The sequence below is a fragment of the Heloderma suspectum genome, chromosome 6 (assembly GCF_057233095.1).
Source record: "Heloderma suspectum isolate Gila_16-S chromosome 6, 16-S_ref, whole genome shotgun sequence".
NCBI classification, from domain to species: domain Eukaryota; kingdom Metazoa; phylum Chordata; class Lepidosauria; order Squamata; family Helodermatidae; genus Heloderma; species Heloderma suspectum.
Window position 1 is genome coordinate 44592252 of NC_139463.1, and position 27517 is coordinate 44619768.

Genomic DNA, 27517 nt, shown 5'->3' on the forward strand with positions numbered 1-27517 from the left:
TCTGCATATCGTGAAATAGAACTGGTGCATATCTTAGGAGAGTTTCTTTAATAAATTCTCCCTCACTGAGTGCTTTTCCATGCTGAGCTATCGAGTGAGCAATGCTCAAACTTGCAGATGTTAAATTTGTAGAGCCTTTTATAATTTTAAGGATGGAATTAGATTGGCTCTTATAAAGGTGTAGCTGCATGGAAATGTATTCCTTCCTTTCATCCTCACTTTTTTTCAAGAGCTGGGAATGATTAGTTTCAAAATGTCTATATTCCACGTTCTGCTTACTACCGTTTCAGTACATAGAACGCAAAATGATCTGCCATTTTTTTCTATAATGCCATACATCTCGGTCCATGTCTCTTGAAAGGGTCGGCTACTGCTACTACCACTTCCTTTACTTAACCTTGTTTTTTTATTTTTTGGGTTCTCCATCAGGGGGGCAGTGACAGAAGATAGAATTATAGATAGCCTGTTAGCCCTGCAGGCAATTAGGGGTTAACTAGCCTATCTGACCACAAGATGGCACATGTAACTGTCTTTTAGGAAAGGGCAGGGTTAATAAGCAGAAATAGGGGTTAATAAGGATGCACAACAGTAATACTGGTGAAATGGAGTCTGCACTATGCTGCAAAATGGCGTTCCTTATATAAATTAAGATGGCTGCCACTATTTCTAATGGCGGGAAACGGCACCCATAGCACAGGCCCTCGCCTCTCCCAGCCTCCCCCTCACTTATCTCAGTAATGATGGTCAATTAGAAATCCACGACACCCCAGAACAGTAGATTGGATGATGGTTGCTGTGGTTATGTGGTTGCTGGTAATGGCAATCACAGGGCCCCCAGAGATGCGTCCCCCGCAGCATTCCGCTGCTCCCTGCTCCGCCGGCCGGAAGTGAGGTCAAAGATCCCCTAACGGCCTAACCGGAAGTCCCAGAACTAGACGCTCTGTGCCGGAGTTCTGTTGTTTTGGCCTACAGACCTCCGGCACAGAGTGTCTACACAACACTACAGCAAATGTTTCATCCTCGGCTACTGCACCTGGCCGTGCAGTAGCCGAGGATGAAACGTCCTTCTCGGCATGCGGCCCCATACTTCTCTGTATGTGACCGCATGCGGCTGCGTGTCATCGAAAATGGCTACGCGTGTCAGTGCTGACACGTGTGTTATAGGTTCGCCATCACAGCCATAGATAACTGCAACCCAGTGGAGGCTGGTGGCTCTGATGTCAGTGTGGGGTGAATCTGCACTGGGTTTGTCAGAACCTTAAAGAAGCTATCCTAGGTGCTCTGCAATTAGAGTTCTGACTGACAGCTGGAGTGGATTCACTGCCCTGCTGACATCGGAGCCACCAGCCTCCACTGGTGCAACCAGACACTCCACTAGTGCTGACTGGCACAGCCGTGCTTACTTTTGCCAACTCCTGTAAGGTGCTGGGGTGTGCGCGCGCCTTGAACTGGGACTCTCGGGAGGCACCTCACCTCACGCATCACTAGCTCTCCATCTCCATGGAGAGCCTGGGAGATCTGAATTCTGTGCTTCAAGGTCGCTGTCTAGGCTACAGTGCCAGCCTGCCTAAGCGTTCCATCAGCTGATCCTGCCGGCTGATCCCCGCCTACCAGGCCCTATGAACAAGCCCTAGCCTCGGCCCTTGCTCTTCATTTACTGCTGTCGTTTTATCTCTTACATCGTTTGTCGGTGTGAACGAGCCCCTTGTCGCAACCCTGGGCGTCAGCGCCAATTACCAGCTGAAGGAAGGTGGCCATTTGGCGTTCTCGGTTCTCCCTAGCCAGGTTCCGGGAGCGTTTCCTGAGCCAGCGCCGACGTCGGTGAGTGTGGTACGTCTTCTCAGCGGCATTCCAGGAGCGGGGGAAGTCGGCAGGTGCAATAGCAACACCGTATTCCCAGCCTAAGTGAGGAAATGTGCTCTTGTGAGGCCCCATGATAAGATCTTGGAAGACAGTCATTTCTTTCTGAGACCACTCCGGGCTCTAACTGAACAGAAACGGAGACTTGCCAGCATCATCCACGGCCCGGTTCACCTCCACTTTCCAGTCTTCCACAAAGAGCCAGCCTGGGGGACACACAATCTCTTCCTTTGGCGGGGTAGGAGCACCACTCTAGAATGGAGAGGGAGCATGGGACAAAATGGATGTGCAATGAAGGGCTGGCAATAGAGAAAGTGTAATTTTCTGGAAGTTTCCAAGGGCAAGGGCATTGCAAAATGTGGTAACTGGAATGTGGGAAGGGTTCTGAGTAAGTACCAATATTTCAGAATCATTGTGTACAAAGTATTATTGGTCTCCAGGCTTAGGGGAAAATATTGACGTTAAGCTTAGGGGTGATTGTGGCACAGAGGGAGCACAGGCATGGGGCAACTATCAGATTCCCTAGATTTAGGGGAATTTCATAGAATCATAGAATAGTAGGGTTGGAAGGGGCCTACAAGGCCATCAAGTCCAACCCCCTGCGCAATGTAGGAATCCAAGTCAGAGCATCCCCAACAGATGACTGTCCAGCTTTATCGTGAATGCCTCCAGTGTGGGTGAGCCCACCCCCTCCCTAGATAATTTAATATTAATATTAATAAATATTTAAATTAATATTTAATAATGTAATACTGTTCCGGACTGAAGCCACATTCTCCTGATCCCAGCACATACTGGAGTCTGAGGAAGTCTCCACTTCCTAGGAGATCCCACCCAACTTGGAATTTGGGAGCTGCCAGGTCCCGACAAAGGTTGGCACATAGGCAGGGGCAGGGGGAGGCTTTGTCTGGGCAATACATGTGGAGACAGTTCCTAAGAGGTAGGAAGCTTGAAAATCACTAGCATCGCCCAAGGAGGAAGGGTTTCCCCTGCCACAGTCCTGTCCCAGCCCCAGGCCAAGCCACTCACAGCCTTTGATGGGAGAGCCAGTAAGCAGTGGAGGCTGGTGGCTCCCATGTCAGTGGGGCGGTGAATCCGCTCCGGGCTTCAGTCAGACTCAGAACTCTAAAGGAGCTATCCAAGGTGCACCTTGGATAGCTCCTTCAGAGTTCTGGCTAAAACCCGGAGTGGATTCATTGTCCCACTGACATGGGAGCCACCAGCCTCTACTGCCAGCGAGGTTTAATTTCCACCTCAAACTTTGGTTTGGTTGTTCCTGTTCCCAAACGCAGCCCTTTTTCTTCTCTTCTTTTAGAACAGGAAGAGTGTGTATTCAGGCGCGCACCATTTTTTAAGTGTGCACCAAATTGTGTACTTTCCCCCCATTGACTAAAGTATGAAAATGCCTACTTTAAAAATAGGATTGCAATGCTGGGGAATATGGGAACTTTGCCAGAAAGATGAACCCTCACATATGTGCATGTTCAGGGCAAATTTGGGTGCTTTGCAAAGGGAAACGACATTCCCTTAGACCCGCGGTCTCCCCTCACTCACCGCATTGCTATAGGGGACAAAGGCCGGTCTCCAGCGGCGCCCAGGTTGCCGGTTCTGGTTCTCATACACTTCCTCCAGCACTTCGGTGCGGTTTGTCTCTCTGTCCAGCAAAAGCCTGGTCAGAAGCATAAAGGGCAAGATTTGGTGCTTGCGGCTAACCACAGAACCAGAATGACACTGCTGTGCACAACCCGGCTTCCATGTCGAAGCTCGGGGGGCAGAATAACTGGATTGTTTCCTTTGGATGACAGAGGCCTGGGGACAACTGGGATTTGTGTAATATTTATTTAGGAGCATGAGGACTGAGATTTGTCAATCTAACGTTGGCCACTGGTTGGCAGCAGCTCCATAGGTTCTCAGTCTTTCCCACCACCTACTTCCTACCTGCTCCTTCTTAAATGGGAGGTGCCGGGGATTGAAGCTGGGGCCTTCTGCACGCAAAGCAAGGGCTCTATCGCTGAGCGACAGTCCCTCCCTCTAATAAGGTCTGGCCAGTGGAGGCTGGTGGCTGTGATGTCAGTGGGGCGGGGAACCTGCTCCAGGTTTTAGTCAGGACCAGGCAGAACTCTAAAGGAGCTGTCCAACGTGCTTCTGCATTTAAGCTAGACAGGCATTTTTGCCCATCTAGCAGAGGCTTTGGGGAGGGGGAGGGAAGGAGGCTGGTGTGGCCATAGGATTTCTCATATGGCTGCTGCCCTGGTCTCCTCCCCTCCCTGCCCCCAGGAACGCCCCCTTTTCCCGTCTCCGCACTCCATTTTCTGAGGGTGGAGAGGCAGCCAGCACAGTTCTCTCTGCGCTGGCTATGATACGTTTAGAAATGTGTATTTTATGAGGCGATATGTTCAAAAATACATATTTAAAAGTGTATTTAGATGCAAACTTTGTGTGGATTTAAACAAACTTGTAGATTAACATGGAAATGGGATGGCAAGGACTTATGAACACATGAAAAATGATGTGGACTGGAAATTCATGCATCCGTACTCCCCCCCTCCCCAACTTAAGGCCTGCCTTCCCTTCTGTTCAATGACTGAGGTCATTTTCCAGGTACCCCTACTGATTAAGTTGTGGTGGGAAAGTACAAGGGGCAGGGCCTTGTCCATCATGGCACCAATCTTGTGGGGTGACTTCTCCATGAAAGCCTACCTGGCCCCATCTTTCTTTTCTCTTTGTTGCCTCATAAAAACATAGCTCTCTGGAGGGGCTGGTGGCTGCTGTGCTTCTGTTTCTCCTTGTCCTTCTGTCTGCTTTGAATGGGGATAAATTCTCTCTCTCTCCCTCTCTCTCTCTCTCTCTCTCTCTCTCTCTCTCTCTCTCATTATCCTGCTGAATGTTTTAGCATTTTGCCTCCCCTGCCCCCTTTGATGGGTTGTTAGTTATTGAGTTTTTCTTTGTATCATATTGTTATGTGCATTTTAGATTTTATTGCGAACCACTTTGGAATTCTTGCAAGGAATGTAGGATATTTTTTTTAAAGCCAAGTAAACACACCCACAATCTCTCTCTCACCTTCTTTGTGGCTCCACAGCCCACTCACTGCCCCATTTCCAACCCACAGGCAGCTGGAACTTGTCTTTGGGAAGGCTGATCTGCCCTGTCACATCTGAAAAGTTGGGGTGTGGCATCAGGTCCCTGATCCCCCAAATCCCATGAGTCTTCTTTTGGTTCTCATACTGAAAGCATCAGAATGGAAACCATCACTAGGTGAGGATTGTTTAATTTATTGCATTTTCATCCCATTCTCCCACCAAGGAACTCAGAGTGGTAGATGAGGTGCATCTCCCCCTGCCATTTTATCCCCACCACAACCCTGCGAGGTAGGTTAAGCTGAGAGATAGTGACTGGTCCAAGCCCACTCAGTGAACTTCATGGCTGAGTGGGGATTTGAACTCAGGTCTCTTGCTCAATCCAATTCAACCTGGACCCTTCCCGTGAAGCTTAGCTGTCTGGCTTGCCTCACCGTCTCAGCGACGATGAGGATCCTCCCTTCGCAACATTTCATGAACTCTGCGCTGTCAGCCAACATTCCGAGCCACAACCGGACCCGGAGCAGGGCAGGGATAGGGTTGTATGTCCCTTTGATTTGTGCACCCTGTGGGAGAAGCGGCAAGAGAGTTATGCATATCCATTCTTTCCATTGCAGATGAGCTGCGAACAGCTTTAGCTGGAGACTATGCAAAGGAGAGGCACTGGCTTCTGTTGTTTTTAAAAAGACCAGGATGTTTCTAGTCCCTGTTAGTGCTGATAGATTAGAAATACTCAGGTAGTGTGCTAAAGGCTCAGAACTGGAAAGCATGAATCCAGAATTGATATCTGGCAGTTCACTGACTCCCTAGCAAGATAGGATCACCTCTTCCTCCCGCCAGTATTGGCCTCCTCCTCCTCTCACTTTTGGCATCTCTCCTTCCATATGCATTGTAACCCCATCCTTCATCTTCACCTGCCCCCAGACTTAAATTACTTCGAAAACCCGAACCTTAGAAGAGGAAGGTACAACCAACTGGGGAGTTGTCCTACACACCCAACTAACATTGGGTTAAGAAGTGTAGTAAGATCATGGCTGTGCTCTTGCATGCTTCCCATTCATTTCAGTGAGCAGGGGAACACCATTGTGGGTTGCAATCAGTTTTCAAAACAGATCAATAAAAAATACAATGATGGAACTCAAATATCTAGTCCGTTCAAGTAGAGCTGCTGTGTGGGGCAGCCCTGCAGCCAGCCATGCTGCCCTGAGGATGTCACCTGAGCTGACCCACATAACCACTGCTCCATCCTGGTTCCTGTGATACAAGTTCAGTATCAGGAGGAGGAAGCATGACTGGGAGAACTGGAGGAGCACTAGCAATTTCCTTGAGGAGACCAGAGGCATGAGGGGGTGGGATGCCTGTTGAGGACTGAGTGCTCCCCACGGCTTTAATTCCTGGGGCTCTTGCTGCAGGAATGTGCAAAGCCAATCAGTGAATCTGGATGCATCTTTTTACCTGCAGGAAAATGGTCTGGGTTTTGCCACAATGTCTGCCTGTGGCATGGGGGCCAGCTCTGGAGAACATGATCATATGAGACTTCACCCGTGCGTAGGCCACCCGCCGTTCATCGCACAGCATCCAGATCATCACATCCGGTATGCTTATCTGAGTCTAAGGGAAGCAGAAAGACAGAGCACCAGCACTCACTTACTGGTGTTATGTTTGCATTTATTGATACTTTTAAAACATTCACACACCATCTTTCCTCCAGATAGTTTAAAGTGTCTTAACAAGAAGCCCTTCTTCAAGAACCCCCTCATTCTGAGGCTCAGAGGGTAGCAACAAGGGAGAGGGCTTTTTTGGTGGTGACTCCCAGCTCTGGATGCTCTCCCAAGGGAAGGTCACCTGGTGCCCATACTGCTATCTTTTTGGCACCAGGCTAAAACTTCCTTGTTCTCTCAGGCCTTTAAAATCTTTTAGGGTGCATAGGATTGCACCCTTAAAGTATGTTTAAACATTTTAGTATTTTGTGTTTAATTAAACATGTTATACCTGATATTGTATTTTATGCTCTGTTGACATGTTTATTAGTTTTATATTGTTGATTTTATTGTAATGTTGTTGTTGTTGCTTCTGTTGTTATTGTAAAACACCTAGAGAAATTTATGTTATGAGGTGTTTAGTACATTTAATAAACAAGGATAAACCCATAAAGTAGCAATTTAAAACAACTCTTAGAATAAACCACTAGAACAGCAGCTGAAAATAATAGAATACCGCTGCTAAGAGAGCAATCCTATCGTCCTGGGAGAGCATCCCAGGGACCATAGGATATGTTGGAGTCCCCTTCCCAAGGCTGTAGACACTCCTATGACCTCAGGAGAGGGCCTCTGAGATTCACTACCTCCCCCTGCCCCCTCACAGCTGCCCAGAAAGAGGGTGGGACAGTAGGCAGGGAGAGGAGAGGCTGGGAACAAAATTATCCTGTGACCTCTCTGTCACATGTCCCTACCTACTGCTGGTTCAAGATGAGAGTTAAGGCTATCACATGTTGGCTCAAGATCCACAAAGCCAGGAAATGGGAAGCTAAGGAAGATGCCTCAACAGACATGCTCCATGATCATTAATGATGTTGTGCAATGTCACAAATTGTGCTTGCTTACAAGCAACAAATGGGCATGGGTCAACTCACAGGAGGGTTCCTCTAGCAATACAGTAAGGTTCAGATGCTTCATAAGGCAAGACAGGACCAGGTGGGGTCTCTTTCCTGGTCCCAGGCACACCATCTTCCCCATCTGGATTTGGGCCCGAAAGACCAAGGAATGGTGTGGGTGCATGGAGGGTAAGCTGTAAGCAAGCACAATTTGCGACATACACAACATCATGACTGATCACAGGGCACCTCTGTTAAGGCATCAGCCTTAGCTTCCGATTTCCTGGCTTTATGGATCTTGAGCCAACATGTGATAGCCTTAACTCCCATCTTGAACCGGCAGGATTTTTGATCATTGAATAGACTTTGGGTTGGATCCAATTTTTGTCATATTTAGAGTAGGCTCAAAGTCATGAATAATTTGATTTCTAACTTGTCCCATTGATTTCTATGGGTCTACTCTAAGTTTAAATTTGGATCAAACCAAAAATATTACATATGTGATGATTGCATTTAACATGTCTGGGATTTTTCCTTTAAAAATAGTATCTCCAAAGAGTTAACTTATTCCTCCTGTGTCACGAGTCCCATGAAAAACCACCCCTCTCCCAACTGGCAAATGGTATTTGACCCAGGATGAAAGCTGCCAAATGCTCCCAATCCCGTTTGCCTTCTCCCCACATCAGCTGCTAATTTTAAAGGAAAAACCAGAACATTGCAAGCACACATTTAACATACTGGCTGCTTTGGCCCTGAGGAGCTTCATCTGCCCTGGACTACAGTGCATGCCCCCAAGCCCTCAGGCAGGCAACCGGATCAGTCCTCTCCATGGACCTGAAATCTGACTCCTTGTGAAGCCTCCTTTCTCCTTCAATGGGTTGTTTAGAGCACCCTTGCCTAGGAAATATGTGGGATTACATAAGAACATCAGAACAGCCCTGCTGGATCAGGCCAAGGGTCCATCTAGTCCAGCACTCTGTTCACACAGTGGCCAAGCAGCTGTCGACTGGGAACCCACAAGCAGGGCATGAGCGCAACAGCACATTCTCCTTCATGCTCCCCAGGAACTGGTGAACGCTGCCTCTGGTACTGGAGATAGCACATAGGTGCATCCAAGGAAGCAGCCCTTGAGCCGCTGGAGATTCTGTTAAAGTAGTAGGGTGGCCATGTACCCTCTTTTACAGAAGACAGTCCTTTATTTGAAGGGCTGTCCAGTCCAAGTCTGGTTTAAAAATAAAGAAGCATATGAAGGGAGAACAGCAGGGGCTTTGAAGTTGTCCATCCAAAGTTAAAGGGCATTTCTACATGAGGCTTTTATCCTGCACCTTTACTGAGGCTTCTGCTTCCAAGTTCTTTGCAGGATTAAGATTGGCTCCCTTACGCATGGTCTTTTTGGGAGGTTCTTTCTCTGCTTTTCTATATGTTTCATTATACAACCACTAGATGGTGCTGTGGTATAGTGGAATTGCATAATTACATGAGACTTTCATTCTGCCATTTCCAAATAATAGCAGACTTTCCTCATTAGGAAAAAACCTGCAATAATGGTTGGAAAACACAGGAGAGGCCCTGGGGGAGGATGACATCATGTAAAGGATGCAAACTACTATGAGTGAGCAATCATGAGCGCACAATAAAAGCCTCGTGTAGAAAGGCTCAACATTAGGAGACTAGATGTAGGGTGGCCATGTGTCCTGTTTACAGAAGATAATCCTCTTTTTGAAAGACTGCCACAGGGCAGTCTTCTATTTGAAGGTGTCCTTTATTTGAAGGGTTGTCCAGTTCAGCTATAGAACCGTAAGAAGGGAGAATAGAGGCCTTGAAATTTGCCCACCAGCAGTTAGCATGAGGACAACAGACTGAGCAGGCACAGGCGGTCACCTGGTCACTGTCTTCCCCACTGTGATGAGGTAGTAATTACTTCTAATTACATATAAATTAGCATAAGCAAATTTTATGCAAAGCATGGTCCTCTTTTGGGAGCGGGATGCACAAGTGGCTACCCTACTGAGCAGCTGGTCTCCTAGTCTTCCCCGCTATGGTGACATGTATTTTATTTTTATTTGAATTATAAATTATTTTTAAATGTGCATCTATAGAACTAGATTAGTATATGCGAATATCTCCTCTTTGGGGCGATACATGGACCACCCTTTTTAAGGATGTTGGGGTGAGGATTGCGGGGGGTACCTCCTGAGTGACTAAGGCAATCCTGCTCAGCCAGTTCTCAGCTTTTGCAATCATCTTCTGCAGGGGGGTCTTCCAACTCGTCTTCTCTGCAGCCTTGCTGATTTGCTGGAGGAGCCGGGTGCGCTGTTTCCTCAGCTGGTGATCCAGAAGGGTGGCAGGCATCTGGACTTCCAAGCTAGGAAGAGGCCTCCTGAGTATGGAGCATGCAGAAAACATTCAGTGCAGAACTGAATTGGGGTGGGGCGGGGATATAGAACAGACACAGCCTTGAGCACAGTCAGTCAGTGCCAGCTCCAGGTTTCAGGGATCCTGGAACAAGATGCTTTTGGTGGGGTCTCCTCCTTGAGTGGGCCCCCTCCTCACTATTCACTCACATGACCTCTTTCTCTGGGCCCAATCTGCACTGGGGGCCCAGTGCAAGAGGGAGACGCAGGCAGAGGCTGCTGCTCCTTCTCTTCACTTCTGTCTCTGCTCACTGATTCAGAGCTCCTTCACATGGAGCTTTTATCCTGCTATTGAGATTGCTCCATCCAAAAATTTGCGGGTCCTTTTCATGATGTCGTTAACCTCCAGGGCACATCCAGAGGTATTTCCTGGTTATTCCATCCCCAAAAGATCCGGAACTAATGAACTATCTTTTTAACTCGGAATGTTACGTGATTAAAACAGCCACTAGATGGCGCTGGTTCATTGAGTTCTATGGAACCTTGAAAATTAAAAGTTTCCTCTCTCAGCAGTCACCTGAAAGCCTGCAATAAACATGGAAAGGCTCCAGAAAGGGAAGACTGCGGGGGGTTTCTTTGGGGTAAAGGCAGCCTCAGAGATAGCAAAGGAACAGGAGGGCCAGCAGGGTCTTGGGCATCCAGGGGCTGGCAGCGACCTCCTGTTGAGGAATAGGCCCTGTCAGGTGCTGATATTTGAGCTAATACATAGCCATCATCACTAGTGGCCACTGAAATCCTCCATGAATTTGTCTAATCCCATTTTAAAGCCTTCCACGTGGGGGCCCTTATGATATCTTGTGGTAGCAAATCCATCATTTAACTATGCGCTGCATGAAGTGCTTCCGTTTATCTGTCTGGAATCTCGCACTGTTCATGGGATGACTCCGGATTCTAGTATTATGAGGGAGAAAACCCTCTCCCTCTCACTATCCACTTTCTCCATACCATGAATAATTTTGTACACCACTATCATCTCTCTCTATACTCACCTTTTCCCTAAGCTAAACTGTCCCAGACACTGTCGCCTTTCCTCATAGAGGAATTGCTCCAGCACCTTTATTATTTTGGGTGCCCTTTTCTGCACCTTTTCCAACTCCACCATATCCTTTTTGAGGTGGGGTGACAGCGCTGTGCACAGTATTCTAAGCGGCTGCACGACGGATTTGTACAAGGGCAGTATGAAATCGGCAGTTTTATTTTCAATTTCTTTTGTAATTATGTCAAACATGGAATTTGCCTTTTTCTTTTTTACAGCAGCCATACACTGGGTTTTCACTAGAAGCAAAGATCTATTTCTTAGTTGCCACCAACTTGGATACTATCTGTATATATGTGAAATTGGGATCTTTTGCTTCAGCATGTATCACTACACAGTTGCTTATACTGAACTCCAGTTACCATTTTAATGGCCATTCTGCCAGTTTAGAGAGATCCTTTTGGAGTAGTTATTTGCAATCCCTTTTTGTTCTAATCAGCCTAAACAATTTGGTGTCATCAGCAAACTTGGCCACCTCACTGCTCACTCCTAATTTCAGATCATTTACGAACAAGTTAGATTTTTGTGGGACACCACTGTTCACATCCCTCCATTGTGAGTACTGACCATTTTATTCCTGCACTCTGCTTTAAGCAGTTACTGACCCATAAGAGGACCTCTCCTCTTCCATGACTGCTAAGTTTGCTCAGGAGTCTTTGATGAGGAACTCTTGTCAAAGGCCTTTTGGAAGTCTAAGTAAACAATGCCTACTGGATCACCCCTGTCCATATGATTATGGATGCTCTCAAAGAATTCTAAAAGGACATACCTTTGCGGAATCCATGTTGATTCTTTTTCAGCAGGACCTTTCCTTCTATATGCTTGATAATTGTATATTTAATAATACTTTCCACCAATTTACCCCAAACCAATCTAACCCATCTGCAATTATCCAGACCCCCCAACCCCTGAATCTTTCTTTAAAATTTGTGTTACATTTGCCACTTTCCAGTCTGCTGGTACAGAGGCTGATCTTAGGAACATGTTACATATTTTTGTTGGAAGATCAGCAATTTCACATTTGAGTTTCTTTAAGAACTCAATTTCTTTAAGAATTTTTGGAAAGATTCTTTCTGGACCTGATGATTTCTTAATTTTCAATTTGTCAACAAGGTCAACAAGCTGGGGAAGCTCCAAGGGCATGCTGTTTGCTTTTGGGGGTACGGAGGTATTGATGCTGCTTTAAAAACGATCCCTGTCTCTCTGGGGAAAACCAACCTTGTAAAAGACTGCTCCTTAAAGGGAGAGAACAAATCCACTTCTGCCTGGGTGTAACCTCCCCACAGGCATCCTCCCCACTGCTCACCTGCAGTCTTCTACCAGTTCTTTCTGAAGCTTCTTCCAAACAGTGCCCACAAATGGGTCACTGGGAATGCTGATGGCTTTAAGGGTATCCAGATTCTTCTTCTGTTAGGGAAGGAAGTACATGTCTATGGCTGGATACGATAAGCCAAACCAGCAGCGGTCTACAGTCGTTGCTGGCCAAGTTATTTCTTGCAGTTGCAAGAAGGGGGCATGGCTGGTGAGGGGCAAAAAGTGAGATGCCCAGGGTGCTCAGGAGCATGGTCTCATTGCATAGGGTTTTGCTAGGTCACAAGCAGCCCATGTGACCTCTGACCTGGCCATGCCCCACCCCAAACGAGGGTGCATCCAGTGTTACAAAAGGGACCAGTAGCAGCAGCAGCTGTGGCTACAACTGGGGTGGGACCATGACGGCAGCAGTGACAGGCAGCCCTGTGGGTGGTGGATGGGGGACACAATCTGCCACCCCTCCCAATCTTCCACCTGAACCATGTGGCTCATCAAAGAGCTGGCCCTGATGCTGGGGATGGGTAATTTCATCACGCCCCACTTGCAAACTTACAACAGGCATATGATCTAACAGGCCACTGTTGGAGACAGAGTGGATAAGAAGACAGCATGGGATATCCATCCCTATCAGACTGTCAACACTCCATCGCATCTTCTTTAGGTGGTTAGTCCCGAACATGCTTGTTCCTTTTCACAGCCAGCTCCGGGACTTACCAGCCTGATGTGCATCAACTGCATGATGTTCAGAGAAGCAATTCGGTGGCCAACTCTCTCCCAGAAAGAAGTGATGGCAACCATGGGCTTTGTGTCATACCATGGCAGGTAGTAGTAGTAGTTGCCTGGAACGGAATAGCCTGTTTTTTCATGGGGTCCATTATGGGGCCTTGTCTCTCAATGAACATATAAAACTGCTTTGGACCATTGTTCCATCTAGGCCAGTCTCTGAGGATGCAGCAGAGGCTTTTCCACCCTGGCTACCTGAGAACCAGTGCGGAGTAGTGGTTAAAAGAATTTAAACTGGGGTTCAAATTCCTGCTCACTGAAACAACGTCTTGGGTGAACTTGGGCCAGCCACTCTCAGCCTCTGACTTATCTCACAGGGTTATCTCACAGAGGTGGAGATGGTGGGGAGAGACCATGAGCTCTTTGAAGGTAGGGTGGGATAAAGATGGAGATCCAGGGATAGGATAGATAATTGGAGACACAGGGCCTTCTACATGCAAAGTATTTATTTATTTATTACATTTACATTTCTATAATAGCCAACGCTCTCTGGGTGGGTCACGAAAATTTAAACCACAAAGTACAGAATAAAAACAGTAGCAAATATAAAAGCTTAAAACAACAGTATAAAGTATGTGCTTTAAGCCAAGTATGTCCTCCACTACTGAGCCATGCCCCACCTCCATCTCCAAACAGCACGCCCCTTCTCGGGACTTCCTCTCCCTCAAAATCCCTTCTTTCCAGCCCAGCAGGCTTCCTGCCTCTCATTCCTTACCATCATACACGGCATGGCTGTACTGAGTGGTCGAGGCCAAAGGTTTGCAAGTCCCATCAAATTTGTTACCGTAGTTCCCAATGCTGACCTCAAACTGGACCCGCTCGTTGTCATCGTCCAACATGGTGGCTGAATAAAAGACGGCGCACAGGCCGTACCGGTTCTGGGGCAAAAAGTACTGTTGAAACAAAGAACCAGCATGAGTTATGAGAGGGGGGTGTTGGTTGACCAGTATCTCCCACATATTTTAGACCCCCCCCCACATAAGAACATAAGAAGGGCCCTGCTGGATCAGAACAACGGTGCATCTGGTCCAGCATTCTGTTCACACAGTGGCCAACCAGCTGTTGACCAGGAACCCACAAGCAGGGCATGAGTGCAACAGCACCCTCCCGCCCATGTTCCCCAGCAACTGAGGCTCACTGCCTCTGGTACTGGAGGTAGCACAGAGCCATCAAGACTAGCAGCCATTGACAGCCTTATCCTCCATAAAATAATGTAGCACCTTAAGGACTAAGACAGTTATTAAGGCATAAGCTTTCTGGCATAATGCATCTGGTGAAATAGACTCTAATCCAGGGAGGGGGAAGTTCTGACTCTTGGGCCTGATCCTGCTCACAGGAGCTCCCCATCTGGCCCACAAGCTTCTCTGCTGCCTTATCTCTGATCAGTGATCAGAGATAAGGGATCCCCACTCCTCTCTTCTGTGCTGCAATGAGGTTTTTCAAAAGCCTTTATTGGTGCCAGTGGGTTCTTTTAAAGCCTTATTTCAGCATGGCAGCAATTTTCAGGAGGGGGGTGTCACTCCTGGGAAGGGAAAAAATAACTCTCTTCTCCCCAATGCTGTAACCCCCCCTCTTAAAAATGCTCCTCCTCCACTACAATGAGGCTTTTAAAAAGCCTGTTTTGCAGTGGAGAAGGGTGGTGTGTGTGTGTGTGTGTGTGTGAGAGTGAGAGAGAGAGAGAGAGAGAGAGAGAGAGAGAGAGAGAGAGAGAAAGGAGTGGATCTGTCCACTGCTGGCATGTGCCTGCCAACATGGTTGCAAGCCCCAAAATATTCCCCACCCCCACTCTAATCCATGAGCTTTTCTACATGAGGCTGTTATTTGGCTGTTAATCTGCTGTATCTGCTTTTGGTTTTGTCACAGAACAGATCCGACCACTACACGGAGAGCATTTCCTTTCCTGCTTTTCCACTACATAACCTCTCGGTGGCATTGTGGTATAGTGGAAGAGCACAAATGCACTAGAGAAAATCATGCTTTCTTTTACTTTTACAATTAAATGCTGCATTTTCCCTGCTCTAAAAAAAACCTCACTGCAAGTGGTGGTTAGACACAGAGGCAAAAGTGGAGAGTCATGATGTCGTTTAAAGAACCCGTAAATAACCTTGAGTAGGGAAGGATGAACCCAGCTCAAAATGTTGTTGAAAAGCAAAGTTGTAACAGCTCAGTTAAATACAAGGAATGAGTCAGGCAGCTGGGTCTCTCTAGAGAGGATATCTGTAGGCACCACGGTAAAAAAAAGCCCTGTCTTGCATTCCCATTCACCATATTTCAGGTGGCAGTGGGTTGGTCTGTCAACTGACTCCAGCATTCAGCCTCGGAAGGCTTGCCACCTTGCTCACCCAGCTTGCATGCAAGTGAGGCACGCACCCCACCCTGCTCCAGCAGGTGGGCTCAGGAGACCTCCACAAACCATTTCCAGAGAGGCTTGCCCGGCACCTACGTTGTGCTCTTTCTGGCACCAAGTTTTCATTTTCCCAGGCATTTTAGGCTTTTAGTTTCTGATGTTTTAAATCTGTTACTGTATTTTAAAACTTTGCACTGCTGCTAGGTTTTATGTTGGTTTTTACTTTTATTTTATACTGTAGTTTTAAATTTTTATATTGTATCTTAGGTTGTATTTTATGGTTTAATTGGGAACCACCCGGAGCACTTTGGCTATTGGGTAGTATAGAAATGTGATAAACAAATGAATAAATCAGCCTCAGAATATTATGCAGGTCCAGTGGCATCCGGCAGCCCCATTGGGCAACGGCAGAGGGTCTGTGCCATCGCCTTGCCCCTGTCCCTCCTGCATTTCCACTTCCTCCTCTATCCACGTCTCCTCCTCTTTCTCCCTGTGCCACTTGTGGGGAGGTCCTGTCCACCCACTTGTCTGTCAAAAGTAGATTTTAATAGGGCGGAAGGGGAGAGGAGCCTACTTTTAAACCTTCTTTGGTTTTATAAACAACGTTTTTTTGTGCTTGTGCATATGTCAGGATTCCTCCCCACATGCAGAGAGGCTGCCCTCTTGCGGTGCTGATTTGCCTACATAAGCAGTGGCACCCCCCCCCCCAGATCCGGAATAGAATGAATCTATGATGGCCCAATGTGTGGGAAGGGACTGACACCATATGGGGTGGTGAACTCTCTTTTTCTTTCTCTCCAATGCGAATGTGTCCCAGAGAAAACATGTGAATTGTTGGTACGGAGATCGTGACCCTTTACTGAACCCCTCCTTTACCTCCTTGTTCTCTTTTCTTTCTCCCTCCAGCCACTTTGGCTGCACCCTAAGAACCTCATTCTGCAATGCTCGGATCTTTCCACTCTTACCAAATGAAGTGTTCTCCATGCTCCTTTGCACATTACAGGTCAATACTGGGTGCATTTCATTTCATGGTTACCTCGATCCTTTTAATCTTTTCTACAGGAATGTCATCTATTCTCTGAGTGGGGATTGCCTCCATGCTGATCTTCAGCTCCACAAGAACTCTTCCACGGTAAGCTATCCCTTCTTCCTAGAAAATACATGGAGCAAAAGGGTCCATGAAAGAAAGATCAGAACAGCAGACCTGGAGGCAAAAGAATGAGGAGTAGAAAAGAATGGAAGAGCACAGGGAAGCTTTTCCCAGCCTCTTTAGCTTGGTCTAAAATTGTACACACTGGTGACCATGTGCAAATTTTCAGTCTTGACAAGGAGACCTATGAAACAGGAAGGCTTGCATGTTCTCTCCAAGATGTGTTGATTCAATAAAAGCAGGGAACCTAAGAATCATAAAATGAAGAATGCTGCATGTGTGAACTGCAACGTGGGGGGTGCAATACAATCCTGAGGATAGGATCCTTCAATTGAAAGATGAAGCAAGAGTCTAGTCCTCATGATTAATGAGAAAACCTTGAAGCATGAAGGAAGTTTTGGCGAGACATGCTGCACGCTCATTCAACTTGTCTACGCAGAAGTAAATCTCACTGATAGCGCAATCTTATGCATGTTTAGTCAGAAGCAAAATGCATTAGGTTCAAAGGGTTTACTCCCAGGTAAATGTGCACAGGATTGCAGCCTAAGCTCAATGGGACTTTCTTCCTAGAAAGTCTGCTTAGGATTGCATCCTTCAGAAGTATTCTCATTATCATCATCAATATCTATTTAACACTTAGAATATTCCTAAGCAATGTACAAAGAGTAGAATAGATGGGACGCTACAATGTCATCTTACAATCTAATAAATATGATATAAAAGGAAAAAAGGAAGAAGGATGGACATTTTCCTACTTTGTCATTTTTTATTATCTACATATTACATCTCTATACCTCCCAATAGCTGTAGTTCTCTGGGCAGTTCACAAAACAAAACTTAAAACCATGAAATACAATATCGTAATAAAATAAAACATAATATAAAAACATTAACAGTTTAAAACATAATAAAACTAGAGTAATAAAACCAAAGAAACAGCCAACAACACTGCAAGGAACTTACACACACTCTAAACTAAAAGACTAAAAAGGCTGGGAAAATAAAAAGGTGCTGAAAAGACCACAATGTCGACCCCAGGTGAGCCTTTCTGGTGACAGCATTCCCCAGCCATTCCATGGTCCTCAAAACCAGTTTAGATTTGCACTGCCAATGCCTCTCTGAACAATGGTCCTCCTGCCAGAGTGCCTTAAAAACTGGACTCTCCCAATCTTTGCAGGTGATTTTAATGCAAGGACAGTGACTCATTTGCAGGACTCTACTGCTTTAAGCACTTTGGCCATCTGCTGCTAACAAGGAACAACACGGGAATGGCTTATCTAAAGATAGTTATGTCAGTTCTTCAGGGATCTGTCTGCTTCAATTTGTCTCAAAAAAGAAACACACACACACACACACACCTCCCCTGACTGTGATGAGTAGACAGCCAGGAGATAGACTTACAGTCCCAGTGTTGAGTTTCTGGAGAGGGTCCACTTGGCTCATAAACTCTTTTGGGCTCCCATAGAGGGTGAGGAAGGTCGGCCCAAAGCATGGCAGGAAGCCTGAATCGCCCTCTGAAACCAAAAAGACCCTGAGGGGAGGAAGAGCTTGTCCACCAGCCTGATCATCAGACAAGGGAAAGTGGCCGGTTTGGGGTGCTATGAAAGGCTACACAGTAGACAGACATATCTGACTCACAGGGCAGGTAGGCATCGTCGGGCGCCTGCCGAGGGCCATCACCCCAGCAGGGGCCCACTGACAAGAGACCCCGGGAGTTGCTCCTCCTCTTCCCCATTGCAACCTGCTTGTTCACCTGCCTCTTGATCCGGCCCAGACGATGGTGGTGGTGAGAAGGAGGAGCAGGAGGTGCCATGGCCTACTTGCTCACTGGCTCTCTGCCTGTCCAGCAAGCAAGTGGTGGCAATGGGGAGAAAGAGGAGGAGGCGCAAGAGCAGCTGCTGATAATGGTGGTGAGAAGGTAGACTCACTGAGGGAGGGGGCCCATGGGGGGTGTCTTGCCCAAGGGCCCTCCCAAACCTGGAGCCGGTACTACCACAGGGCGCAGTCCATCAGCAGGTTCTCCTGTGTTAAGCCCTGCTGAAATGAACAGGGCCTTACACAGAGACATGAGAGGGCTTTGTCGGGGAAACAGAGTGAGAACCATCCCCGCCCGAAGGATGAGGCTGGTGGTCACGTATCTGAAATTACACTTTATTCAAAACATGTATGCACAGGTAATTTGCCAAGGAACTACAAACTGGGGGAACAGGTTACATGCTTTATAAAGAAAACAAAATACATACATAGAAAATACTAAGCAAAGGTCTTAGCCTATCAAAAGTTAGCATAGGCTATGTATATCCAATCACATAGGGTTTAAGCTGATCACACATGCATCAGGCATTTATCACATGCTGTATGCCCCTGCAGTGGGCTTCCAGAATTTAGAGGTGCGAGATAATGAGCCAGATCCAGGTTTGCTTACAAGGAGACTTTGTTGAGTACTTACGGCACACAGGCGTACCCAATGGTTGGATCAGACAGCTTCTCTGAACCCAGAGCCAAGGGATAAAATGGGCTTTATACCATACAAGTCAGCAGTGAGGCAGCATGACAGCAGCAAGCGTTAATTAGCGTTCATCTGCAACTTTCCCAGCATAGACTAACAGTGCTTGTTCAGAAGGAAAACAATCAGAACTTTCCCAGCACAGACAACTGTAGCTTAGCCTAAACATAGCCTCACTTCTCAGGTGCATCCTAGGTCCTGATAAGATTCAGAGCTTGTTAGCATGGAATGTGCTGAGGTGGCGATATCGACCTTTGACTCATCTCACAAGCTCAGAGGCCCACTAGCAAGGAAATTGCACCTAGTAGAACATGCTAAGAGATCTCCCCTATATAGGTGACATAATTCCCTGTATAAATGCCTGCCCCACTGAACATTCAGGGCTCTCTGCCCCTTTGCTGACAGAGTACCTGCAAGTTTCATAATAAATCTTCAGATCCAGAGTTTTACCCGTGTCTAGTGTGATCCATTGTCCAGCTAGACAACGAACAGAGGCTGTTCTGCTCATATGACACGAGCCAAAGCAAAGAGCGTTATGGACCTCTAAGTCTCTCTAAGACTACTGGTTACTCAGGGTACAGGCCCGAGGCCTTACACATGTACAGGATGCTTCTTTCTATGAGAACCATGAATACACTCCTAAGCACAGCTTGAGCTCAAATACTTGCAACTTCTTGCAAGGCAGTTCCTCATCTCATTAATAAGCAGAGTGAGAGCCATTGTCTTCATGAGATAGGAGCTAGAGTCAGTCAGAGTCTTTATCTGTGCTTAGGAATGTTTATTCCACCCGCTCACCCAGTTGTTTGTGTCCTATTTTTCACAGTAACTCCCCTTGTTGTTCAGTCGTTAAGTCGTGTCCGACTCTTCGTGACCCCACGGACCATAGCATGCCAGGCACGCCAGGCCTTCCTGTCCTAGTAACTCTCCTACAACATTCTTAATACTTTTCCATCTTGGGGACTTTGGTTCAGGCCTGCAAAAAAGGCCATTTCTCCCACAGCTTGAACCTGGATATCAAGTCTTCTTAGAGAGCTAAACCCCTACCACTGCCCACTATATAGCTTTTAAGATCTGTGAGGCTTCCTCAGTCTGGGCAACCAGGCCAACAGGCAATCCCTCCAAACCAAATGCTCTCTTCCAGGTACTTGCTGTCTCTTCAGGCCTGGGAACTTGGCTTTACTTGGCTTTGGACCTGACAGGGACCTGCAGTGCTGCTTTTCAAGGTTCCTGCCATTCTAATTTCCCACAGTGCATTGCCTGCCATAGCATGGGCCTTGTATTGTGGGGACATTAAAATGGTGGCTGCACTGGCAAGTTCAGCCTAGTGTTTGTGTCAGTACTGTCAATAGTTTGCCCCCTGTCGTTGGGTAAACTTGCTGCTGCTGAGGGGAGAGGCCTACCCCTCCGAGGGCTCACGGAGGACACTTTGACCAGGGTCCCCTGAAACTTGGCGCCATCCCTCCTTCCACAGGAGGACTTTCTGGTGGATTGTGCCCAATGTTAACTAGTGGAAGGGGTTTGCCATTTGGATTTTCCACCTCAGGCAGTAAAATGTCTTCAGCTGTCTCTGATGTGTCCGTTTGCAGAAGTGGGGGAAGAGTCACAGCTTTCTTACTCTCAGTTTCAGCCCCTGTGGAAGAGATCTGGGAAAGGCTGATAAAAGTGGTCCCCAGAATACTGCCATCACCATGTTGCTGCCTAGAAAAAAAAAAGTGTGCATGAGGTAACTTTGGGGGTCTGGTGGAGAAATCCAAGGGTATTTCTTTTTTTTAAATCCCTCTGGAAAGTATTTAATTTTATTCTGGGGAACAGTGTGCGTAGGTGTGTGTTGAATAAAGGGTGGTTTAGAATAAAGTCCCTCAGAACTGAGAAATTATTTTTTAAAATCTTCTATTTCCCAAACATGAAAATAGAAGCAGGGAACTACCAAAAAAATTAAAATAAAATAAAGGTTGGATAATCATTTAATTTCATTTATTATATTTCTATACAGCCCCATAGCCGAAGCTCTCTGGGTAGTTACATTTGAAACAGAAAATGTAAATGCTCAGCAATAATACTTTTTAGTAAATTAAGAATACAATTAAGTGCCCCACTTTTGTCGAACCCCTTGAATTACAGCTGGAGGTGTGTTCCCATCTGGGTGTGTTTCCTTTCAACTTCAATGTGGTGGTGTACAGAGGCCAACTGCCAAAACAGTTATCCTTGTTCCAGTATTTCTGGCCCTGACTGTAGATATGGCCATGTTTGATCTACATTAGGCGTGAGGCCGTGAGCAGACTTCAGGCTTGTGGGATCTACTTTAGGAACATAAGAAGAGCCCTGCTGGATCAGACTAAAGGCCTATCTAGTCCTGCATTCTGTTCCCACAGTGGCCAACAAGATGCCCATGGGAAGCCCATAAATGGGACATGAGCACAATAGCACCTTCCTTGTTCCTTAGTAACTAGTATGCAGAGGCATGCTACCACTGATCCTGGAGGTAGTATATGATAAGAATCATTTTTATTTTGCTAAAGATCATTTTTAGCTTGTCTGTTATAACTAAGAGCAAGGGTCAGATGCACCCTAGCAACAGGCCTTAAGAAAAGGGGAACCTAAGAAAAGAAACTTGGAATGCTTCCATAATGTGTCAGATGTTTGCTAGAACATATTCGCTCACTTTGCCAACTATTGCTTTCTAACTTTGCTCATTGTTGAGTCTGTAAAAGCTTTGCAATAAAGCAGTCCTAATTTACAATAATCAATGATTAAGAAACTGCTGTGAATAGCAGATATTAGATGCCATATATGGTGATATACTGTGATCGGGCTGTTTTTTCCCCTCAGGTACATGGATGTATTGTTCTGGAAGGAGGGTTGTTGTTTCCCCATTGTTGGGGGCCAACCTTCATGCATGAATTTCTGTGAACTCAGCCTTGACCTCCAGCCTCATTCCTTATTGAGCGGAGAACCCGACATATATAGCCAGCATGACTAGGAACCATTGAGAGCCTTCCCCTCCATGAATTTGCTTAATTCCCTTTTAAAGCCATCCAAATTGATGGCCATTGCTATGTCTTGTGGTAGCGAATGCCACAGTTTTAACCATGTGCTGTGTGAAAAAGCCCTTCCTTCTGTCAGTTCAACTTCTGAATCTTCAGAAGTTATCTCTCTGAGAAAATGTTTGAGAATGTTCTTTCTTGCCCCTTTCCTGAGAAAGGGGGAATATTCCTCACTTTCTGGGGAGTAGTGGTTACCATTGCCCTGTCCCCCCATGCCCTGGAATAATGCTAACTTTGGGCATGGTAAGGAATGCTAAATAGTGGCCAGGTTGCCAACAGAATTACTGCTGCTGCTTATGCATCACCAAAAAAGAGGAAAAGCATCCCCAAAAGAGACACATGAAAGGGAACACGTTTGCATAAAACTTGCAGATGCTAATTTAGATGTATAGATGGAAATTTAGAAATTATTACTATAATTTAAATAGAAATGCTGTTGCACTCATGTCCTGCTTCTGGGTTTCCTGTGGGCAGGTGGTTGGCCACTGTGTGAACAGAACGCAGGACTAGATGGACCCTTGCTCTGATCCAGCAGGGCTCTTCTGACGTTCTTAAACACAATACATCTCCCTGTAATGGAGAAGGCTGTGAGCAGGTGACCTGTTCAATCTGCTGGCCAGGTGCTAACTGTTGAAGGGCAGCATCAGGGCCCCTGCTCCTCCTTCTTAGGGAAATGTGTCATTTGTTAGGTATTCACCTTTTCAGGGGGACAAGACCTATTTGAGATATGAACCAAAGTTTCAGCACTCACCCATCAATAACGGTAAGTCTGATTAGATCATACATGGAAGGCATCTGTGGTGGAAAAACATGCCAGTTAGGAAAACTCTCTGCATCCCAAGTAATCCTGCATCCTGAGCAAGACTCAGGGGCTCATTGATGGGGGATTTGTGGAACTCACAGGGGGAGGAAAAAGATTTGGACCTTCTTATACTTCTGATTATATTATGGGATTAACAGGGTTCTGAATTTCAGAACTGGCTCAGGAAAAGAAGAAAGAAGCTGAGGTGTTTTCTGATTAGGGCAGAAAATTGCTCAGTTTGCTGAGCCCAATTACAAATTGAGCCAAGGTGGAGTTTCGCCATCTATAATGCAAGTGGTAGCAGACTTGATTCTCAGTGGCTACCATTAAGTTATGATAGGACAGAGTAAACCAACTGCTATCTGGATACAGTCAACAAGGGGATTAAATAATAACTGCCCCCTCAAACATGGGGTCATCAGCAGTAAGGAAGATATTTGGATCATGCCCCATGTTCACCCCTGTATGTTGTCCCCCCTCCCATTCCTCCAAGTTCTAAATGATGCCGCTCACCTGCATGGGAAAGGACATCACCTGGTTCCACACAGGATTGGCGTCTCCAAACACAACTTTTGTCTGGAGCTAAGCAAGGTGAAAAAGGAAGCAGATCAATAAAGAGGTACATTCTATACAGAGATTAGCTTTTAGGGCACAACAGTGCTAAATGACAGTCAAACAGAATCTACTCTTTACTTCTAATTAAAAGACTAAGGGTGCAATCCTAAGCATAAAAATAACCCAACAATAGCCCATGGGTTATTTGAGGGTTGCTGCCCCTCAAACAAGACATGTCGCCCAGGTCAGATGACACTGCAAGTCACACCAGCGAGGGTAATAAGGGAAATTTGACTGGCATGTGACTGGCATGCACAACAGGGGAAATAAGCCACCGTGGCTTGTTAACCATGCCATGAACATGATTGTGCAAGCCAGCTCAAAATGTGTGTGTGGGGGGGCAGGGGGGCAAGTGGCTAATCAAACTTCTTGAGGTCTGGTAACTTTTATGGACTTATTTGCAAGGCTGATGCAAGGTTGTAAATTAAGACATTTTAGTTCAGTATGTGTTCTCCAGTGTGAAATTTCATTTGTTATTAATGGGAATGCATCATTAGATTTTGATACTTAAGTGCAAAAGAAGTCTCATGTTGGATCAGACCCACAGCCTATCTAGTCCAGCATTCTACAGTAGCCGAGCAGCTGCCCACTGGAAGTCCAGAAGCAGAACGTGAGTACAACAGCACCCTCCCGCTCGTGTTCCCCATCAACTGATATCCAGAGGCACACTGCCTCTGGATCTGGAAGTAATATATGTAGGCATCATGACTGATACCCACTGATAGCATTACCTTCCATGAATTTGTCAAATCCCCTTTCAAAGCCATCCAAGTTGGTGGCTGTCACCACTCACCACATCTTGTGGTAGTGAAATCCATAGTTTAACTACGTGATGAGTGAGGAAGTACTTTCTTTTGCCTGTCCATTCAGTTTCATTGGATGACCCCGAGTTCTAGTATTATGGGGGTGGGGGAAATGTCTCCATCCATTCTCTCCACACCAGGCGTAATTTCAGACACTTCTGTCATGTCCATCCTTACTTGCCTTTTTTTCTAAGTGAAAGAAAAGCTATGTAGTGCTGGCGGGTCACACCGGGTCTTCACTCCTGTACTTTTGCTGGAGCCAGCCCCCATCCAGGTCCCAGCCTTCTGCTGCTGCCGTGGGGGCAGACGTGGAGGGAGGAGGGAGCAGAGGAAGGGAGTGCAGGCGACTGGCAGCTGCCTCTCGCCTACAGCGCAGAGCCGGCCAGACAAAGGGGGCGAGAGAGGGAGCCTGAGGGAGCTCTGCAGCCCCAAGGTCACCTGCTCCCCTCCTCAGCAAGGGAGGAGGGAGGAAAGAGGCACGTGGGACCAAAGCCCCCTTCCCTCTCCTTGGCGCCCCCTGTTCTCCTCAGCCCTCAGCTTCTCCGTCTTCCACTCAACTGCCATGCCTTGCCACTCGACCGTCCCCAGCCAGCCACTCAGCTTCCTGCCCCTTTTCCCACCCTGCTGCCCATCCCCGCTCCGTGTGTGCGTGCCTGATGGGCACAGGCTGCGTGAGGTTTGCCACCATTCCCTTCTCCTCCGCTGCCCTTGTTGCAGCACCAGCCACCAGTTCAGGTCTGCTGCTGCTGCCACTGTCTGTCGCCCGTGCTTATGCGGGGGTGTGTGTGTGCGGGGTGTTGCTGTGTGTGGGAGAGGGATTCTAGTGGGCTTGCTGTGCAGACGGTAGCAGGGGATCATGTTTCAGCACCATGCTGTGAGAAGTTTTCACCTGCTGTTTGTTTGCACATCAAGCTTATCCTTCAAGGCGCAGTAGGGGGCCTAGGGTTGGATCCAACCCCTCTGGCTGACAGTAGGATCCTAGGCTTGTTTACTTGGAAGTAAGTCCCAATGTGTTCAATCGAGTTTACTCCTCTAGTGAGTGTAGTTACACTTGTAGCCTTGTAGAGAAATCCTAATCCTGAAATCTTCTATTCAGAAGTAAGTACTGTTATGTTCAATGAGTTTTACTCCCAAATAAGTATGTATAGGATTGCAGACTTAAAGGAGTTGTGGTACACTGCGGGCTAAGTTCCATTTATTTTAACGGGGCATTGCTTTACATCTGGTTGCAATGGCTCTTCATAATAGTAATTAATAATAAATATACCAGGATTATATTATTATTATTTTTATTATTACATGTTTCTTGAATTAAAAAGGACTAACCAAATAATATTATCTAGCAAGTTGCTGGACATGACTTCTTTGTGTGTTTTCTGTTCAAATGGACCTTTTAATAATTCTGAATTAGGGTGACCAGATACTCCAAACAAAGTAAGCGACTGAAAGCTCATTTGTATTGGATAATCTTACAAGGTTGTATAATTTTAGAAGGGGGAGTGGCTGTGACAGGGTGGGGCTGTGACTATCATAAAAGGACCGTGCACTTCTGAATTTGCCACTACACTACTGCTAAATAATCCCAAATGTTGTAACCTTTCCTCATAGGGGAATTGCTCCAGCCCCTTGGTTATTTTGGTTGCCTACTCAGAAGTAAGATCCATTCAGTTTGATGTGGCTTACTCCTGGATAAGGGGCGGGCATCTTTTACCCCAGTTGGCTAAAAGATGCCTTAAAATGCTTCACCTGTGGAAGGAGGTTGGGATAGGTGACTTTCAAGGTCCCTTCAAAGGACCAAAAAAAAGATATTGTAGAGCTGGAAAAGGTGCAGAAACGGGCAACTAAAATGATCAAGGGGCTGGAACATCTCCCCTATGAGGGAAAGTTACAACATCTGGGATTGTTTAGCTTAGAAAGGGGGCGAGTAAGGGGAAACATGATTTTTTTTGTTGTTCAGTCGTTAAGTCGTGAGGAGTACAAAATTATGCATGATGTGGAGAATGTGGACAGGGAGACATTTTTCTCCCTCTTTCAAAATGCAAGAAATGAAAGGGGGTCCTCCCATGAAGCTGATTGGTGGGAGATTCTGGACAGATAAAAGGAAGGACTTCTTTACACAGCGCAGAGTTAGACGGTGGAATTCACTTCCACAAGACATAGTGATGGTCACCAATTTGGATGGCTTTAAAAGGGGATTGGACAAATCCCTGGAGGAGAAGGCTGTCAGTGGCTGGCTACTAGTCCTGATGTTGATATGCTACCTCCAGTACCAGAAGCAGTGTGCTTATGTACACTCGTTGCTGGGGAACATGGGCAAGAGGGTGCTGTTGCACTCATGTCCTGCTTGTGGGTTCTTGCTTGACAGCTGGTTGGCTACTGTGTGAACAGAATCCTGGACAAGATAGACCCATGGCCTGATCCACCAGGGTTCTTATGTTATGTTCTTATGTTCCGTTCTATCATTCTATGTGGAAGGTATTGGTTGCCAGCTGGGTACTTGAAATGTGGATTAGTAGCTTCAGTTGCATACACTCCATGTGTCTATTCCAGTGAACAGACAAATCTGGGACTTAGGTCCACCACTCTGCCACTGACAGCCATCAAGCTCTAAGGTAGTGGAGAAGTTGGAACTAACCACAGCATAGGATTCCATATCATATACATATTGCTTAAATAATGTAATTTCCTGGCATTTTTGAGCTTGAGTGAACATGGAAAGCGATTAACACAATATGTTTTGTTTATTGAATAAACTTTTACTTATTGCACCTTTCATTAATAGGAGATGTTTGTTTCTCAAATGCCACTCCCTTCCTTTAAGAAAAACAGAATAATCAGGGATACATTTTACCCACCACTCTCCCTGCAAAAGTAGCTTCCAGAGAAGGGTCAACAGAAGTGCCAGTGGGATCCTTGGACATGGTTTTGAAATAATTCACAGTGCCGTCCTGCACTGCAGAGAAAGCAAGCATAAACCATTCAGATTGTTTTTAATAGTACCATTTTTCTGAGGGACCACTAAGCGTCAGCCACATAAGGTAACCTGGAGGGCACTTCTAGGCAGAGGGACCCTGGTGCTGTCAATCAAAAGGCACTGTGAAGCTATTCTGTCTCTCTCACCCCCCTTGACATATTTTTGTTGTTGTATTAAGAATAAAGATGAAAGAAGCAGT

The 27517-nt window shown here is 46.4% G+C and overlaps 1 protein-coding gene across 1 annotated transcript in view; it reads right to left on the bottom strand.

The window, feature by feature from the left end:
- FER1L5 (fer-1 like family member 5) overlaps nucleotides 1-27517 on the bottom strand; it is a 110728-nt gene that overhangs the window by 61939 nt on the left and 21272 nt on the right. Inside the window, exons 12-29 of the mRNA XM_084807257.1 lie at nucleotides 27189-27297; nucleotides 24574-24709; nucleotides 23440-23508; nucleotides 22876-22919; nucleotides 20696-20778; nucleotides 17976-18088; nucleotides 16461-16574; nucleotides 13793-13970; nucleotides 13009-13133; nucleotides 12290-12390; nucleotides 9724-9913; nucleotides 6396-6551; nucleotides 5375-5506; nucleotides 4924-5087; nucleotides 3415-3529; nucleotides 2010-2112; nucleotides 1680-1901; nucleotides 1474-1496 (exon numbers count right to left, since the gene is read on the bottom strand). Coding sequence (XP_084663383.1) covers nucleotides 1474-1496; nucleotides 1680-1901; nucleotides 2010-2112; nucleotides 3415-3529; nucleotides 4924-5087; nucleotides 5375-5506; nucleotides 6396-6551; nucleotides 9724-9913; nucleotides 12290-12390; nucleotides 13009-13133; nucleotides 13793-13970; nucleotides 16461-16574; nucleotides 17976-18088; nucleotides 20696-20778; nucleotides 22876-22919; nucleotides 23440-23508; nucleotides 24574-24709; nucleotides 27189-27297 — 2177 coding nt within the window. The remainder of the gene's footprint in view (nucleotides 1-1473; nucleotides 1497-1679; nucleotides 1902-2009; nucleotides 2113-3414; nucleotides 3530-4923; nucleotides 5088-5374; nucleotides 5507-6395; nucleotides 6552-9723; nucleotides 9914-12289; nucleotides 12391-13008; nucleotides 13134-13792; nucleotides 13971-16460; nucleotides 16575-17975; nucleotides 18089-20695; nucleotides 20779-22875; nucleotides 22920-23439; nucleotides 23509-24573; nucleotides 24710-27188; nucleotides 27298-27517) is intronic.